A 19,304-nucleotide genomic window follows, 5' to 3' on the forward strand; every position below is an offset into this window, starting at 1 on the left:
ATCTTGTTTCCCATGGTCTGAGAGTCCTTTAGGTGCCTTTTGGCAAACTCCAATCGGGCTGTCATGTGCCTTTTACTGAGGAGTGGCTTCCGTCTTGCCACTCTATCAATAAAGGCCTGATTGGTGGAGTGCTGCAGAGATGGTTGTCCTTCTGAAAGATTCCCCCATCTCCACAGAGGAAGTCTGGATCTTTGTCAGAGTGACCATCAGGTTCTTGGTCACATCCCTGGCCAAGGCGCTTCTTGCTCAGTTTGGTCGGGCATCCAGCTCTAGGAAGAGTCTTGGTGGTTCCAGACTTCTTCCATTTAAGAATGATGGAGACCACTGTGTTCTTAGGGACCTTCAATCCTGCAGACATTTTTTGGTACCCTTCCCCGTATCTGTGCCTCGACACAATCCTGTCTCAGAGCTCTACTGACCATTCCTCATGGCTTGGTTTTTGCTCTGACATGCACTGTCAACTGTGGGACCTTATATAGACATGTGTGTGTGCAAATCAATTGATTTTACCACAGGTGGACTCCAATTAAATTGTAGAAACATCTCAAGGGTGATCAATGGAAACAGGACGCACCGGAACTCAATTTCGAGTCTCATAGCAAAGGGTCTGAATACTTATGTAAATAAGAAATGTGTTTTTATATTTTGTACATTTGCAGAAATTTCTAAAAACCTGTTTTCGCTTGGTCTTTATGGGGCATTGGGTGTAGATTGATGAGGATATTATTTTTATTTATTCCATTTTATAATAAGGCTGTAATGTAACAAAATGTAGAAAAAGTAATTGGGTCTGAATACTTTCCTAATGCACTGTGTCTAGCTAACGTTAGGCTCTGTGTTTTTAACACTGAAGAAATTACGAGTCCTCACTGTCTGAGACAGAGTACAAATTTACCCGAGACAGAGACACTCAATGTGGTCTCAAGACCGGACTCGACTACTACAACACTGGTATGAACTTTCTGTACAAAAAAAGTTACGATAAACACGATAATAGTCACAAAACTCATAAGCCGACGCTCTTCTCGGTCGGCGCCATCTTCGAGAGGGAGCGAGAGAAGTTTATAGTCGATCCAATGGCGTGGGCCATTCTACTCTGTGTGTCACGTTCGTTTGTAGAAACGGACCAAGGCGCAGCGAATGTTGAGTTCCACATAATTTATTAATAGTGAAACTTAACAAAAACAATAAACGAACCATGACTACAGAGGTGCTACATACACTTACTCAAAAATACAATATCCCACAAACACAGGTGGGAAAAACAACTACTTAAATATGATCCCCAATTAGGGACAATGATTACCAGCTGCCTCTAATTGGGAATCATACAAATTCACCAACATAGAAAAACAAACCTAGAACCCCACAAAGAAATAATAAACTAGACTAACCCCCCAGTCACCTACACCTGACCTACTCCACCATAGAAAATAAGGACTCTCTATGGTCAGGACGTGACACAGTGAGGTTGAGCGGTGCCGTTTCTCTACCCATAGACAATGGTTAGGTTACCTAATTACGAACAAAGTACTATTTTTGGCATACCATAAAATAGTGGTATGACTGAGTAACATTCTAAGATACCTATCAGAGATTAGGTAATCTATTAAATAAATACCTATTATAGATTACCTACTCTCTCTGTTCTCCATCTGTTTATATGAATATAACATACAGGTGTCGTGGACTAAAAGAAGCCTAATCTAGCACGCTCCAGTTCATTACCAAACCTAAATTGAGAGCTGACATTAAACAATGCAAGACAGAAGACTAATTTCAACGATGTGCATACAGATCTTCTCGCCTGGGAAGGTGCACACACAGGCAGAGATAATGAAAAAAGACAGCTAGGCACATTGCTAAGCCCAAAAGGCATGATCTAAGAGCCGTAAACACATTATCATGGGAGATGGGGGAAACAGAAGCAGATCCGCAAGGCGGGAACGAGGAGGCATTCGTCTGCAAATCCTGCATTTTCTGCTGGATTCGGGGATGCTGCATATGCAAGTGGAGCAGAGCAAACTGATTTGTCCACCGAGTTGCACAACGGGGTTTGCCTGCAGTGGCGAAATGTGTTTCCTTCACAGCTTGGACAGGCCCCTTAAAGTATTTTGTTCCTCCTTCCTGTCTCTCTCTGTGTGTGTGTTTTTGAATGGAGTCAAAGTGTTTAAATGACCATCCCTCCCTCCATTGGAATACATAAACGTTAACAAGTTCTGTTTTGCCATCAGGAGGTGGTATTAGTTCAGACATTGAGACAAGGCCATTTTGCTGTTCTGTCATTCTGTCCCGGCCAGCAGATCCCCCATGCAGTGGAGATACAACTACTTGAAATGAGTGATGCATGACACAGGTAGGGACAACACAATCCTTTATGGGCTTCAGTGATAACATGCATTAGATCACATCTGCGTAAGAAGATAAGGGGAGAAGGAGACTCCATGTTTTATGTGTCTGTATCACCAAGATTTATCCGCTAACCCACGAGGATGGGAGGTCCTATTACGTTAGATAAGTATAGGCCTATTTGTGTTAAGTACAGTAGGTAGCTACAGTAGGATCTGTTAATTGATAGGCAGGGCTATGTAATTTGAGATCAAATGTTTTAATAGAGGCAACAGTACAGAATGTCACCTTTTATTTGAGGGTATTTTATACTGTTTTACCATAAAGACAAATAAGTATTTGGACAAATTCACTTATAGTGTATTCAATTTAGACCAAAGTTTAGTATTTTCATATTCCTAGCATGCAATGACTACATCATGCGTGTGAGACTCTACAAACTTCGTGGATGCATCTGCAGATTGTGTTGTGCCATTTTGGAGTCACTCAAATAAAAAGATGACGATCTGTACTGTCACCTCATATAAAACATGATCTCAAATCCAAAATCCTGGAGTACAGAGCGAAATTAAACGTTTTAGCAAAACATTTTTGGACAAAGGGAGCTACTTTTAATTACATTTAAAGTGAATTAAAGTTCAAATTAAGAGTGTCACAAAAGTTCCAAAGAGAAACAGTTTAGGAATATGTTTAGCAATGAATAGAAGAAATGAAATGAAAGAAAGAGATTGAAGGTATTGCTGATAGGTAGTGGAATATAATTCATCTTGTTGGTTATCTGGAGAATAGATAGTTCTCAGACTTAAGGTGTGTGTGTGTTCTTAAAAAAAGCTTATCACCACCTGAATAATAAATCAATTGTTTAACGATTTTCCTAATATAGCGTGCAGGCTCACCAATCAAAGCAATAGCTAATGAAATCAAGAAGACTGCTCAGTCAATGTCCCTTTTCCAACAGAGACATCAAAGCTAACCTTGAAGAGATGTGAAGGCACGACCCCAGGGGTGAAAGAACAAGGTGTATTATTATTATTTTTTGAATATTTTATTTTTGCATTTTCCAATTAACAACATTCAAGACAAACGTGAAAAGATATTAGCCAACAATAGGACAAAGTGACAGTAACAGATGAGCGTAACAAAAAGTAAAAATCAAACAAATTATAATTATATATACAAACAAACATACAATAAAAAAAATTATAATGAGACATTGGATCATATGGTCACCTGCCGTAGGTTACATATTATACATTACGTGTGAAACATTATATAAGGATAATATAGAGATTCATTCAATGTGATGTGGGGGGAGATTCTCCATATAGTCAATAAAAGGTTGCCAAATTCTGTAAAATGTATTTAACTTATTCCTCAAGCGGTAAGTGATTTTCTCCAGTGGGATACAACTATTAACTTCTGATAGCCACATTGCAACTGGCAGGGGGGAATCCAATTTCCATTTCAAGGCAATACATTTCTTGGCAATCGCTAGCAATATTTCTGTTAGCTTTATAGTATGGCTTTGCCTAAGATTGGTGTTAGTAAAGTTGCCCAGTAGACAGACCTCCGGGTCTAAAGGGAATGCAACCCCATGAATTGAGGATATGGTATCGCATACCCCCTGCCAGAAACCGTGTAGTTTTGAACACTGCCAAGTGGAATGGAGGAATGTTCCTTCATCTGAGCCACATCTAAAACATATGGAGGAGATATCAGTGTTGAACTTGTGCAGTCTAGATGGCGTGATATAGAGCTGATGGAGGAAATTAAACTGGATCAGTCTGTATCTGGAGTTCAGTGTGGATGTGACACCATTCCTGCATAGGTCACTCCATAGACCCTCATCAAGATCAATACCCAGATCTTTTTCCCATCTAAGTCGGGGTTTATCTAGCCCGGTCAGTGTTAGTCCTGACATAAGAGCATCGTAAACACGGGAAATGGTCTTGAACAGTGGTTGGTCTGCGTGGCAGAGTTGTTCAATAGGTGACATCTTAGGTAGGTTCCATTGTCCCTTGAGAGACACCCTAATAAAGTTTCGTAGTTGTAGGTAGCTAAAGAAGTCCCTGTTAGGCAAGTGGTATTTCTGTTTCAGCTGATCAAAAGACATAAGAACTCCCTCCTCGTAACAATGTTCCAGAAGAGTGATCCCCTTATCAGACCATGGTCTAAAGTTACTATTCTGGAAAAACATAGGAATCAATCTATTGTTCCATAAAGGGGTTTTAGGGGAAAGGAATCCCCCTCGTCCGAACAGCTCTTGCAGTTTGCACCATGTCAGGACAGAATGTATGATTAAAGGGTTGTCTGTGATGGTTTTAATAGATTTTCTGTCCCATTTGTAAAACAATTCTGCCCCAGTGTCATCGTTTACCTCAAGCTTTTCAATGTTCAACCATGAGGGAGAGGGACCCTTATCAAACCTCTGAGCCAGAAACCTCGACTGTGCTGCCCAGTAGTACATTCTAAAATTGGGGAGGTTTAAGCCTCCTTGACTGTAATCCAGGGTCAGTTTATCCAGGCCAACCCTAGGGGTTTTGCCGTGCCAGATAAACCGTCTGGTCATCTTGTCGAGAGAGGAAAAGAATGCTGCGGGGACAGGGATAGGGAGAGATTGAAACAGATATAGAAATTTGGGCAGGACATTCATTTTAATTACATTGATTCTACCCAGTAGAGTGAGAGGTAAGTCCATCCATTTACAAAGGTCACCCTCCACCTTTTGTAACAAACTGGCCAGATTGAGTTTATAGAGGTTGTTCAGGTTACCATCCACCATTATGCCCAAATATGTGAAGCCCATAGGCGACCATCTAAAAGGAAACTTGTGCTTGATGGTATGATGGTCAAAGACAGACAACGGTAAGATTTCGCTTTTATCTAAATTGACCTTATATCCAGAGAAAGAACTATAACACTGTAGCAGGATCTGCAAGTGAGAGAGGGAGTGTTCTGGGTTTGTTAGAAATAAGATAAGGTCGTCCGCAAAGAGTGATAATTTATGGGTATGGGGGCCCACCTCAAAGCCATGTATGTCAGGGCACGTTCTAATAGCCTCAGCCAACGGTTCGATGGCGAGGGCAAAGAGGTGGGGGCTAATTGGGCAACCTTGTCTGTTCCCCCTATAGAGAGGGAAAGAGGAGGAAGTAATCCCGTTGGTAGCAATCCTAGCTTTAGGAGATTTGTAGAGTGATTTTATCAAATTTACAAACACGGTGCCTAAACCAAACTTTTCCAAGACGCGAAAGAGGTATGGCCATTCAACCCTATCAAAGGCCTTTTCAGCATCGAGGGAGACTGCGACACTAGGTATTTTGTTTTTGTTAGCAAGGTGAATTATATCAAAGAACCTTCTGAGATTATTGGAGGACAATCTATTAATTATGAAGCCAGTCTGATCTGGGTTGACCAACAGGGGAAGACATGACTCCAGTCTCTTAGATAGCATCTTGGTGACCAGCTTACAATCTGTGTTAAGGAGAGAGATTGGTCTATATGAGGCGCACTTTAGTGGATTTTTCCCTTTCTTGTGGATTACAGTAATCACTGCTTGAGAGAAAGACTCTGGAAAGTAGTTGTCTTCCCTGGCTTTTTTAAGTACCTCCATAAGGTAGGGGACCAACAGCTCCCTAAATTCTTTATAGAACTCTGGAGGGAAGCCATCCTCCCCAGGAGATTTATTAGAAGGTAAGGATTTAATGGCCTCCAACAATTCAGGAACTGAGAAGTGTTCACTCAGGCGCTCGCTGTCTTCCCCTGACAGGCATGGGAGGTTGAGAGAGGAGAGAAAGGAGTCGATCTCTGATAGATCATCGCTTGATTGGGAAGTGTAGAGGTCTTCATAGTATTTCTTAAAAGTATTATTAATTTCAGTAGGGTCGAAAGATATCTCATTAGTAAGAGTTTCTATAGCATTAATTGTCCTCTTACTTTCCTCTGCTTTCAGTTGCCATGCCAATACTTTGTGAGCTTTCTCTCCAAGCTCGTAATAACGCTGTTTTGATTTAGTGATGGCCCTCTCAGCTTGATATGTGTTCAGAATATTATATTTCAGTTTTTTATTTACCAAAAGCCTGTATAGATCTTTAGTCGGTTTTCTCTAGCTCTGAGATTTCAGATTCAAGGGCACTCAGTTCCGCACCGTGTTTTCTCTTCAGCCCTTTAGTATAGGAAATGATCTGTCCCCTCAGATAGGCCTTCAATGTGTCCCAAAGAATGAAACTGTCAGGAGCGGAGGGTTTGTTTGTCAAAGTGAAAATATTGATCTGCTCTTTGATGAATGCACAAAATTCAGGTTGCTTTAGGAGTGTAGAATTTAGTCTCCATCTATATGCTCCATTTACCTTGGTAGGAATGGAGATTGATAATACCAGGGGAGAATGGTCACTAAGCAATCTGGGGAGATAATCGACATCTAACACTCTATGAAACAGTTGTGTCGATATTAAAAAGTTATCTATGCGTGTGTGTGTCTTATGTGGGTGTGAATAAAAAGAGTAGTCCCTATCCTGTGGGTGCAACTGTCTCCAGATGTCTAGTAAATTGAGATCTTTCATGAATGACATGGTGAGTTTGCCGGCTTTGGTAAGAAGTGAGGGTTTATCAGAGGACCTATCAAGAACTGTATCTAAACAAAAATTAAAATCTCCTCCAACCAGTAACCATCCTGGTGGTGCTTGAGCAACCTGAAGGAAGACATTCTGAATAAACATATGGTCATCGAAGTTAGGAGCATAGATATTCAATAGGGTCCAAGACTCTGAAAACATATGCCCCTGCACCAAAACAAACCTGCCAGAGGGATCAGAGATGGTGTTGTTGACGCAGAAGGGGATGTGTCTACTTATCAAAATTGCAGTTCCTCTTGCTTTGGAGTTAAAAGAGGACGCAAAAACTTGTCCTACCCATTCCCTCTTCAATTTCTTGTGTTCACTGGCTGTGAGATGTGTTTCTTGTAAAAACACAATGTCAGCCTTTAATTTCTTAAGGTATATATAGACTCTCTTCCTTTTAATCGGGCTGTTAAGACCTTTTACGTTGAATGTGACATATTTTAGTGGATTAAGCATAGTTGGGTTTCAAATATGTAACTGAATGGAATTCTATCATATGTAGATAGTTAGGAAATGTTTCAACTTTGGTTTGAACACAGAAGTGACCTATGTGTCTCTTTAGGGAGGAAACAATAAACATAGAAAAAAGGGGGAAAAAATGAAGAATCCGCTGATGTTCTGTGGGCGCGTTCGATTTCCAGTGGCTTGGTGAAGTTGATTGTGCCTAGGACATCCGGGATCCATTGAGTGAAGAAACGGGCCGGGTCACGGCCCTCGCTGTCCTCTTTCAATCCCACCACACGGATATTACTACGTCTGCTCTGGTTCTCCATCTGATCTACCTTGTTTTTGAGGTAGGCATTGTCCTTTTGCAGTTGTATCAAGACCTGGTCATGTCGAGCGATGGTGTCTTCAACTGTGCTAATGCGCAACTCTGCCTCAGTCGTTCTCAAAAGGAGATCATTCATGGAGGATTTCAGGTCGTCGATGGAAGAATGGAGTTCAGCCGTTCTCTTATCGATTTTCATAGAAAGACCTTTGTTACCGTCCTGAATTTCCCGGAGGAGAGTAGCCAGCATGTCGGCAGGCTCGCAAGGGGCCGAGAGCAACAGTCTGGAACTGTCGTTTGAGTTATGAGGGCTAATGCTAATCTTGCTAGCGTTATCGTTATCTTGGGAATCAACGACGTTTTGGTCGTTCTTCTTGCCTCTCGGTCGGCGGTCCATGGCTCTTTGGGAAGTTAAGTACTTGACAATTTATCAGCCGATGTTAGAATATTGTTTCAACGTTGTTATTTAGGTAATAATAGAATAACTTTGAAGAGCTCGGTTTGTCAACGTCTGCTCAGCTCCGCGGCATCACGTCCACTCCAAGGTGTATTATTTGATTACTGCAAATCATTCCACGCCGATGAAGACATTGAATTAAAACGCCACCTTGAAAAATAGCGACAAGAAACAAAAATGAGCCTGCACAAAGAGAGAAACAAAACGATCCCTCAAGAATTACCGCCCTATATACAAAAATATCCCGCAGATGAAAAGGGCTCCCTGTGTGCGAGCCATACAGGTAACAGCCGAGGATAGTAGCCCAGTTGTGTAGTCTACAAAATGATTGATTATGCACCTAGTTCGCAAGGAGAGAAAAGACAGAAGAGACAACCATTGAGCATAACATTTGTCTAGAGCCTGAGCCTGTTTCAAATGCAATTGAGCAAAGCCCACCGACACCAAGTAAATCCTTAATTCAAGCATTTTATCAGCGCAACATTAGCACGAGCTGAAGACACAACGTTCCACGGCAGCTGCTGCCACGCATTTCGTTGTGGCACTTGCGTGGCACACAGTATATCAGCCACATGGCATCAGAAAGCATGCTACATTTAAGTGATAATGCCCAAGAAGCCGGTGTTTGGAGGATATATTGGCATGGTGTTGTTAGGCCCGAGACAAAGTCATGTTCAAATAATGATTGACATATTTTCATTCAAAACGTTATTTTGAAGAATTTATTAATACAAGATATAGTCCCGAAACAAATCTAGGGTGGCTACCCAAGCCGGCTGGTCGTTTGTTCGCCAGAGACGGGACCCAGTCGTTCATTCTTTTTGTTCTGTATCTATGGATGCAGTCGTTCGTTCAAAATATTCCATTGCCATACTGGCTGGCAACGTTCTTATCCCTTGCTTGCTAGCTAACCAACTACGGCTACTTTACAGTCACGTCAAAAAGTGCAGCCAGAATAACAACAGTAGCTGCATTTGCATTTGTTGAAGCTGTTTTCTTGTGACATTTAGTTTGGATACATCCATAACAATGCGCGACTTCGCCTGGCATAGAAAATTTGCTCACACCTCAGGACACTGCTGTTCAGAAGAGCTAGCCAACAACACAGCTAACACAATCACTTCAAACGGAAGCTGGAAAGACTGCCAACTAACTACCTTCTTTCAAATCAACATTTCTTTGTATATATCCATAATAATTATGCCAGCTGATTCATGATTTCGACTGGCTGAGATACGCTGCCTGCCTGTCTGTCTCGCCCTGACTCCCGACCCCGACACGTTCATCACTATGTGACAGCTGGAGATCGAATTTGACTATTGAAACTAGAGGTCGACCGATTAACCGGAATAGCCGATTAATTAGGGCCGATTTCAAGTTTTCATAACAATCGGAAATCTGTATTTTTGGACACCGATTTGGCCGATTAAAAAAAATTCTATATATTTTTTTACACCTTTATTTAACTAGGCAAGTCAGTTAAGAACACATTCTTATTTTCAATGACGGCCTAGGAACGGTGGGTTAACTGCCTTATTCAGGGGCAGAACGACAGATTTTTACCTTGTCAGCTCAGGGATTCAATCTTGCAACCTTACGGTTAACTAGTCCAACGCTCTAACCACCTGCCTCTCATTGCACTCCACGAGGAGCCTGCCTGTTACGCGAATGCAGTAAGAAGCCAAGGTAAGTTGCTAGCTAGCATTAAACTTATCCTATAAAAAAACAATCAATCAATCATAATCACTAGTTAACTACACATGGTTGATGATATTACTAGTTTATCTAGCGTGTCCTGCGTTGCATATAATCGATGCGGTGCGCATTCGCAAAAAAGGTACCTAACCATAAACATCAATGCCTTTCTTAAAATCAATACACAAGTATATCTTTTTAAACCTGCATATTTAGTTAAATTTCTGTGTCACTTCTCTTGCAACAGAATCAGGGTATATGCAGCAGTTTGGGCCGCCTGGCTCGTTGCGAACTGTGTGAAGACAGCCAACAAAGACAGCCAACTTCGCCAAACGGGGGATGATTTAACAAAAGCGCATTTGCGAAAAAAGCACAATCGTTGCACGACTGTACCTAACCATAAACATCAATGCATTTCTTAAAATCAATACACATTTTTAAACCTGCATATTTAGCTAAAAGAAATCCAGGTTAGCAGGCAATATTAACCAGGTGAAATTGTGTCACTTCTCTTGCGTTCATTGCACGCAGAGTCAGGGTATATGCAACAGTTTGAGCCGCCTGGCTCGTTGCGAACTAATTTGCCAGAATTCTACGTAATTATGACATAACATTGAAAGTTGTGCAAAGTAACAGGAATATTTAGACTTATGGATGCCACCCGTTAGATAAAATACGGAACGGTTCCGTATTTCACTGAAAGAATAAACGTCCTGTTTTCGAGATGATAGTTTCCGGATTCGACCATATTAATGACCTAAGGCTCGTATTTCTGTGTGTTATTATGTTATAATTAAGTCTATGATTTGATAGAGCAGTCTGAGCGATGGTAAGCACCAGCAGGCTTGTAAACATTCATTCAAACAGCACTTTTGTGCGTTTTGCCAGCAGCTCTGCTGTTTATGACTTCAAGCCTATCAACTCCCGAGATTAAGATGGTGTAACCGATGTGAAATGGCTAGCTAGTTAGCGGGGTGCGCGCTAATAGCGTTTCAAACGTCACTCGCTCTGAGACTTGGAGTAGTTGTTCCCCTTGCTCTGCATGGGTAACGCTGCTTCGAGGGTGGCTGTTGTCGATGTGTTCCTCGTTCGAGCCCAGCGAGGAGAGGGATGGAAGCTATACTGTTACACTTGCAATACTAAAGTGCCTATAAGAACATCCAATAGTCAAAGGTATATGAAATACAAATTGTATAGAGAGAAATAGTCCTATAATTCCTATAACTACAACCTAAAACTTCTTACCTGGAAATATTGAAGACTCATGTTAAAAGGAACCACCAGCTTTCATATGTTCTCATGTTCTGAGCAAGGAACTTAAACGTTAGCTTTCTTACATGGCACATATTGCACTTTTTACTTTCTTCTCCAACACTTTGTTTTTGCATTATTTAAACCAAATTGAACATGTTTCATTATTTATTTGAGGCTAAATTGATTTTATTGATGTATTATATTATTGTATTGTTGTAATTGTCATTATTACAAATAAAAATATATATATATTATTATTATTATTTTTATTATTATTATTATTATTTTTAAATGTAAAATCGGCCGATTAATCGGTATCGGCTTTTTTTGGTCATCCAATAAATCGGTATCGGCGTTGAAAAATCATAATCGGTCGACCTCTAATTGCAACAATATTGCAAAGTTTACAAGTTGCTTGGCTGAGCTTATGAGACAGTGGATTGTGCAGTTTTAACATCATAGATTTAGCCGGTGGTAACTTGTGGAATAGACACCGGCTGGAATGCAGTTTTACCCAATCAGCATTCAGAATTAGACCCACCCGTTGTATAATGCTACATCTTCACTTAAAGTTTCTTTGTAGGCCTTTCCACTTCCTTCAAAATATAACATCACCCTGCCGCCCGCTCATCATCGCATAACACCACGTCTACCTGTCTCTATCCATCCATCATTTATCCATGTTCATCATCCATCCAGGTATCAATTGCAGCTCTCTTTCTTCACTCTGATCCTCCCATCACATTTCAATCCACAATCATTGATTGCTTATCAGATCGGAAAAGGAACAATTAGGTTATTGACGGGACCTGGCCGCAGGTTTAATGACGCCTTAAAGAATCCATTGGATTTAGTCGCATGGTTTTCCGACGCAGTATTTTCACTAAACACTGTTTAACTCTGTTTGAGCCACACATGCACGCACCGAAGCTCGCACACACACACACACACACAAAATACTATAAATGCACACACGGACATTCAATTGGAGAGAAAAACAGAGAGACACAGACAGAGAATACCTCACACAAAACAGAGCCTCCAAATGTGAATTTTGATCTGCCTAAACACAACACATATCAAACAGCAACTCATCAATCACCTTATCAACATCAGGTCTCTCTCAAAGAATGACAGAAGAATGGATATGCATATTGATGAATGGAACATTTTATATGAGAGACACACTTTCTCTCCCTCGGGGGGGGGGGGGGGGGGGGGGGGGCTGCTGGTTTAAGACTAGCCCGGAATAGCCGTGGGAGGAACGCAGTCAACAATGAATTAATTATCACGTCTCAGGTTTGATACAGATGATATTTATTAGGTGCAAAGGTGGCTCCCAGGAGATAAAAGGAATTATACTGACCTCTGCTGGCGGTTAGAGACTGCCTGAAAAGGTTTTAGTGTGTGTGTGTAGACCCATTGACAATTCACTGTGATGAGTAAATAACACTAGACTTTAAGAGTACTCAAAGCACCACATTTTACCTACCTCGCCAATTGGAAAGGAATACTGACAGACACAAGCCCTTAACAGATGGGCCTTAATTGTCTCTCACCCTATTCACTATATAGTGCACTACGTTTGACCAAACCCCTATAGGCACGGGTCAACACTAGTGCACTAAATAGGGAATAAGCTGCCATTTGGGACGCAGCCCCTGTCTTGTTGCTGTGCCAGTGAGTGACTGTGATTGACAGCTGGTTAGTGCTTGGGAGCTGAACCTGATGTGAATGGGTTGTCAAACAGACATCACAGATGTACACGTAAACAGATAATCCTGTGAGTCAGCCAGTATACTGGTGTTGCGGATGAGACAGAGTGGTACAAATGGTGAGAGAGAAAGAGAGCGAGAGGAAAGAGGGTGAGAGAGAGAGAGACGTTGGGTATTGGGCTTATTATCAAAACTTTAGCCACACATCAGTTAATCCTGAAACACAGTCCAAGACATTATTTAGAAGAGTCACACAAGCATCATCGATCTAAGCCGTGGTCTGAGCCAATCAAATCTCTACCTCCAGCAGAACACCAATTTGCCTCTCAGCCCCTACTAGTAATTACCCATAATCCTCCTCTCTGTGGGCTTCAGAGCATGTGTGCCGAGTTAAACCGTCACACGAAAGGAATCCAAGGCCAGTCAACACCACAGCTGTTAGCATGGCTAGCTGAACGCCCCTGAACCAGGGCCACGTAGAAGAAGAGGTGCTAGAATGTAACCATAGAAAAGAGAGTGTCTATCCACGTCGCCCTCGGGCTATTCTACAGACACATGCCCTGTTATTAACAGAATCAGCTTAGGGCATATGGCCTTCATTCACTGGTGAGTATTGAGAAAGACTCTCACAACTAACACATTCAGGCTAGACATGGTTCAAATATGGTCCCCGGTTGCATGATGCTTGAAAGACGTGATTTGGCTGCCGAGTGACGACAAGCCTGAACGCACAAAGGAGCGGGAGTTAGAGCAATTATATTGTACTAGAAGAGGGTTTCAGAAGTCCTTATATGCCTCAACCTACTTTTCCTCGTTCGCATGGAAATGGGAGGCTGTTAATTAGCATGAACATCCCCAGAGCCTCCTCAGAGGTGGACGAGGGCATCTTGTAGAGAATCTTAGTGCGATGACACCTCCCTTGTAGAAATTACATGACCTTTGTCATAAAGTGGAATACCCTGGGTTTATGCTAAATATACATTTACCTGGCTCGACAGCTGAATTGCGTGCAGGTGTGGAACCAAAATGGTTTGTGGGTATTGGTTCTGTGCATGAAGTGCATGCGGGCTTCCAATGTTCTTTCAACGAGAAGTACAATCTAATCACATAACATTTATGTTTTTGGGGGCGATTCGTTGAAACAAGTACCACTATCCTGTGTCCGCTGACAAACTGCGAAGTAAAGAACCTAAAAGTAGGCTACACATTATGTTACCAGATCATTTTATTATTCCGCATAACCTAGGAACACACCAGCTGGAATTGGAGTACGAAAACAGAACATGGCGTTATCTAATTCTGAAAAGCTTTGTCTTGTTATGTGCCCTGGTAGGGTACCTTTTTCTATTGTCTGACTAAAGCAAGGAGAAAGTGTATTGTTCACCAAAGCATCTGCCGTCTGACCGAGTGACGTCTGTGTCCTTTTCAGAATGCAGATAAATACAAAACCAATGCGCCTCGCTAACCCTGTTGCGCTGCTTCGGGACAATGTATCGAGCTGAATTTGGTGCATATGCTCACTTCAAATCCTCCCGTGACCTTTTCGATGAGTTCACTCATTCCACAGGGAACATTGCAACTCCCAGGGCATACAGCTATCACGATGCAGTTGAGACTTATGAATTGACTTTAGAACAAACCTGAGAAATTCATTGACCGTAAAGCTAGAGGAAAAATGTATTGACTGGAAAACTAGATGGAAAAAGTAATTGACTGTGTAAACAAGGCTTTAGAGCAAAATATCCCAATCATCTCTATTCACACTAGGAATGTGGGCAAATAAGGATTATTTCTACTCCTGCTTGAAAGAATGTCCTTCGGGGACTACGACAAAGCACAACTCTATTTGAGTCATTGTTTCTTACACAACTGCTGTTGACAAATTAATACAGAGAAATGAGTCACTTCTGGAAAGCAATAGTTGAACATACATGAATATAGGGGAAACACTGCTTGTTGTAACAGCGGCGGGGCGCTGCAGCTAAATTGTGGCCGTTTTCAGTGTGTTTTCAACTTAAATGACTAAAAACAGATATAACGTACGTAGAAAAGATAATGGAGCTATATATTTTTAAATAAGATCCACTTTGAGAACTAACAACCACCAGAATAAAAACTAGACAGGAGAATCAAACCTTTAAAAAAATGTAATGGTATGGGGTACCCATTGATTTTGTTAGAGTCACTCAGATAGCATAAGAACACAACATACCCTAAGCCATTACAAAATTTGGAGAATTGCAGGAAATTAGCATTAAAGTAATTCCCCGGGAAAATCGCATATCTCATATTCTGTTAACTCAAACCCAAATCATGCTGTTGACTCGTCCTATATGTGGCCAAAGCATAAGTTGGAGAGAAGAAAAAACCTTCAAAAACCCCACCTCAAACTTTCAAGAACGCTTGTTATTTCCTCAAAGAGTATGACGTAATACTCCTCAGGAGGATGAGCTGGCCAATCAGCAGTCTACTCGCATTCATATTTTTTATGACCGGTACAGTATATGCTCACACCATTCTGTTGTTGGGGTGCGCCAACACCATTCCAACACAGAAAAGCTGCTTTTCCACTTTTTGGAAGGAAAATTATTTTCACTCATTGTCATTATAGGTCATATTTCATAGAAATCTGGAAACACGGAGCAGTTAATTTGAAACAGAAAAAAAAATCTCTACACTAATTTTGCCACAGCTGCTGAAAAAAATAGGAGAAACACTGAACGACCCTATAATTATCCAGCTGGCAATTTCTGTTCAATTCACCAACTGAACAATAACACATCATTCATTCATGGTGAATCAAATTCCTGAACTAGGCCTGAATTGAATTGGTATTGAACAGACCAGCTATACCACGTTGTATAAACTGTGCCTAGACTACAGGTAAATTACTTAACTAAAGAAAGAGCCATATAACAGTCAGACTACAGGATGCTTGGCACATAGCTTGGGAATGTGTGGACTTTAAGTTGTCTTTCGCTCTCTTTCTCTGCCTCGCTCTGTCTCAGGCAGGTATACTGGAACAAAGCAGGCTCAGTAGTATGGTGTCTGACTCTCTGTTATGTCTGTCTGAAATACTCCTTATCCCAGGGGTGGAGATGTGGAGATGATCAACCCCAAAACAGCAAAAAAAACATACACACGCTCAATTGCATGTGCACAGCACACACACACACTCACTCTCTCACACTTGTTATATAAGTAAACCAACCAAAATCGAAAGCCATGGACCAAAGCCAGAAACTCTCACACGTACAGCAGCCAACTGGGCAGTTTATGAAGGAAACAGGAAATGGTTTGACTTACCAACGTTGAGGACATTGGCGGACAGGAAGTGGCAGCAGGGGAGGCTGGCCGTGCTCATGTAGGAGTCGTCGTCCGTCGTCATGGTAACTCTGGACCTCAGGGATGGGTTGGGAGAGTCTGTCGCCATGGCGACTCACGCTTCAGCTTCCAGGACCAGGATACAGGAAACTTGAGGTGTGTGTATTACTTCAGAAAAGTGTGCTCTCAAATCAGGAGATATGGCTTAGGTTGTTAGTTTCAATAGACTGATCAAGGGTAAAAGGGACAGCTGTCTGTTAGGCTAAGCTTGCTTCGAAACATCAACACAACTAGGAGGCCTAAAACTGTGTCAACAATGTTTCCAGAACGTTTCCAAAATTATGCAGAGCGGAGATATGCCACCTCATCGCCTGGAGCACAGAACACAGGTCCCAGTTCAAAGGTCAAGGATCAAACAGAAGAGAGGGTCACCACAGTAGTCAGTCCCGTATTTCACTTTCCACTGAGATGGAGGAGACAGGAAAGCAGTGATGAGCAGTGATGACATCCATCTGATTACAGCACTGTTTCAGCCCTGAATACTAAGTGGCTCTGGGCTGCGTGACAAACCCAATGTGAAGAGGCTTAGGAGCCAGGGGATGAGACAGGAGACACAGAGAACAAGTAGCACCTGTTGACCAGAGACAGACGGGCGACGTTAGTAAGAGCTCTTGAGACGAAACAACCAAACACAAAATAACAGATTGCATGATTAGGCAGGTATCAAATGAGTCACATGAAATTAATACGTAGACCACACCATAGATAGCAAACTGCAATACCTTTATTGTGCATGGTTCCTGACAAATGAAAAAACTATAAAGATGACATTAATATACTTTGCTATTTCGTTTCCTTGGTGTGGGTGCACATGGAGCAAAAAATGAAATACAAAAATGGGATTCGGGAAGGGATAAAACGTTTTAAGACAGCTACATGGAATATCCCACTCATGGAGACTGAATACCAGTTTCCACTGTTTCTGCCTGCTTATGGGCCACTGAGCACCTTTTGGAAAAGACCCCCTCGAAAATGTGCTTTTAAACTCAAATCATATGCCATGCCACAAACCTAATCTAGCGGTGTTGCAAACGCTTTCAAGTTTTATTCAGGACACATCATGTGAGCAGATTTGGCCAGACAGAAGACCTACACAAGGAAGAAAATTCAGTTAGACCTAAGTGAAAGATACTTCTATTTCCAAGATGGCGTAGCAGTGCAGACGTTGTTTGTCATTCTCCCGTGTAAATTTAGTATTTTTAGTCTTTTTTGTATATATTTCAATATTTTCCATCTCTTTTTCCATTTTTTAAATTAAATATACCTTCTGGCAACCCGCCTCACCCAATGTGATACGGATCTGCTATTTTTAGACTTTATAGCTAGAACCTCCATCAGAAGCTAGCCAACAGAAGCTAACCAGCTAATTAGCTACTAGCTATTTAGTCATTGTTAGCCACTGCTAGCGGCCTTTACCTTTAGCACAGACACCAGCCACTTTTAGCCTGGATAATACTTGCCAGCCTGCCAGTCTGCACAGGCTGTTATCAACCCTGAGCATATTGGACTGTTTTTCTCCACTACAACACCGGAGCACTGGAGCATTACTCCTGATCATTGCAGCTAGCTAGCTGCCACCGAGTTGCCCAGCCCCGAAGCTAGCCTTGAGCCAGGCCCATCTCCCGGCCTACTCAGTGGACCCTATGATCACTCGGCTACACAGCTGATGCCTCCCGGACTCTTCACTAACACGATTGGAATAAACTACACCACCGGATTCTTGCTGTAAGCTCTGGACGAGTGGCTATAGTGGCTAATGCCCTTGTCCCGAAGCTAGCACCAGTTAGCCACGAGCATCTCCCGGCTAGCAAACAAAATTACTCAAGCTACAATACCTCTTTTGCCAACTGGCCTGGATCCTTTGTCGACACTGAGCCCCGCCGTTCCATCACGACTGGTCTGCCGACGTAATTACATCCATTTTGCCCTCAACCGGCCTTTGCCGGACGTCGGAGCAGACGCTTCTGCTAGCCCCGGCCTGCTAACTTTTTTTTGAACGTCATGTCTCCCGCTTGGTAGCGTAGTAACGACTACCTAGCGGCTTCCCTGTTTCATCTATTGCTGTTCACTGGATCCTATGATCACTTGGCTACATAGCTGATGCCTGCTGGACTGTTCATTAATCACAGTACTCCATTTTGTTTATCTGTCGGCACTAGCCCCGAACTCAGGCCCTGTGTGTAGTTAACTGACCCTCTCTGCCCATTCATCGCCATTTTGCCTGTTGTTGTTGTCTTAGCTGATTAGCTGTTGTTCTCTTCCCCGTCTTAGCTAGCTGTCCCAATCAACACTTGTGATTGCTTTATGCCTCGCTTTATGTCTCTCTCTAATGTCAATATGCCTTGTATACTGTTGTTTAGGATAGTTATCATTGTTTTATTTTACTGGGGAGCCCCTAGTCCCACTCAACATGCCTCAGATACCTCTTTTGTCCCACCTTCCACACATGCAGTGACCTCACCCAGCATAACGAGTGCGTCCAGAGATGCAACCTCTTATAGTCACTCAATGTTTACCTCCACTGTACCCGCACCCTACCCGTCTGTATGCCCTGAATCTATCCTACCATGCCCAGACATCTGCTCCTTTTATTCTCTGTCCCCAGCGCACTAGACGACCAATTTTGATAGCCTTTAGCCGTACCCTCATCCTGCTCCTCCTCTTTTCTTCGGGTGATGTGGAGGTTAACCCAGGCCCTGCGTGTCCTCAGGCACTCTCATTTGTTGACTTCTGTAACCGTAAAAGCCTTGGTTTCAGGCATGTTAACATTAGAAGCCTCCTCTCTAAGTTGTTTTACTCACTGCTTTAGCACACTCCGCCAACCCTGATGTCCTTGCCATTTCTGAATCCTGGCTTAAGAAGGCCACCAAAAATTCTGAGATTTCCATCCCCAACTACAACATTTTCCGTCAAGATAGAACTGCCAAAGGGGGAGGAGTTGCTATCTACTGCAGAGATAGCCTGCAAAGTTATGTCATACTTTCCAGGTCTATGCCCAAACAGTTCGAGCTTCTACTTTTAAAAATGAAACTCTCCAGAAATAAGTCTCTCACTGTTGCCACCTG

At 42.2% G+C, this 19,304-nt stretch overlaps 1 protein-coding gene across 3 annotated transcripts in view; it reads right to left on the reverse strand.

The window, feature by feature from the left end:
• LOC139542080 (1-phosphatidylinositol 4,5-bisphosphate phosphodiesterase eta-2-like) overlaps positions 1-19,304 on the reverse strand; it is a 176,357-nt gene that overhangs the window by 146,102 nt on the left and 10,951 nt on the right. For all 3 annotated transcript variants that reach the window (XM_071347103.1, XM_071347101.1, XM_071347102.1), the window contains exon 2: positions 16,162-16,810. In XM_071347103.1, the coding sequence (XP_071203204.1) occupies positions 16,162-16,288 (127 nt within the window). In that variant the 5' untranslated portion in view covers positions 16,289-16,810. The remainder of the gene's footprint in view (positions 1-16,161; positions 16,811-19,304) is intronic.

Source organism: Salvelinus alpinus, chromosome 17 (assembly GCF_045679555.1).
Source record: "Salvelinus alpinus chromosome 17, SLU_Salpinus.1, whole genome shotgun sequence".
Taxonomy (NCBI): domain Eukaryota; kingdom Metazoa; phylum Chordata; class Actinopteri; order Salmoniformes; family Salmonidae; genus Salvelinus; species Salvelinus alpinus.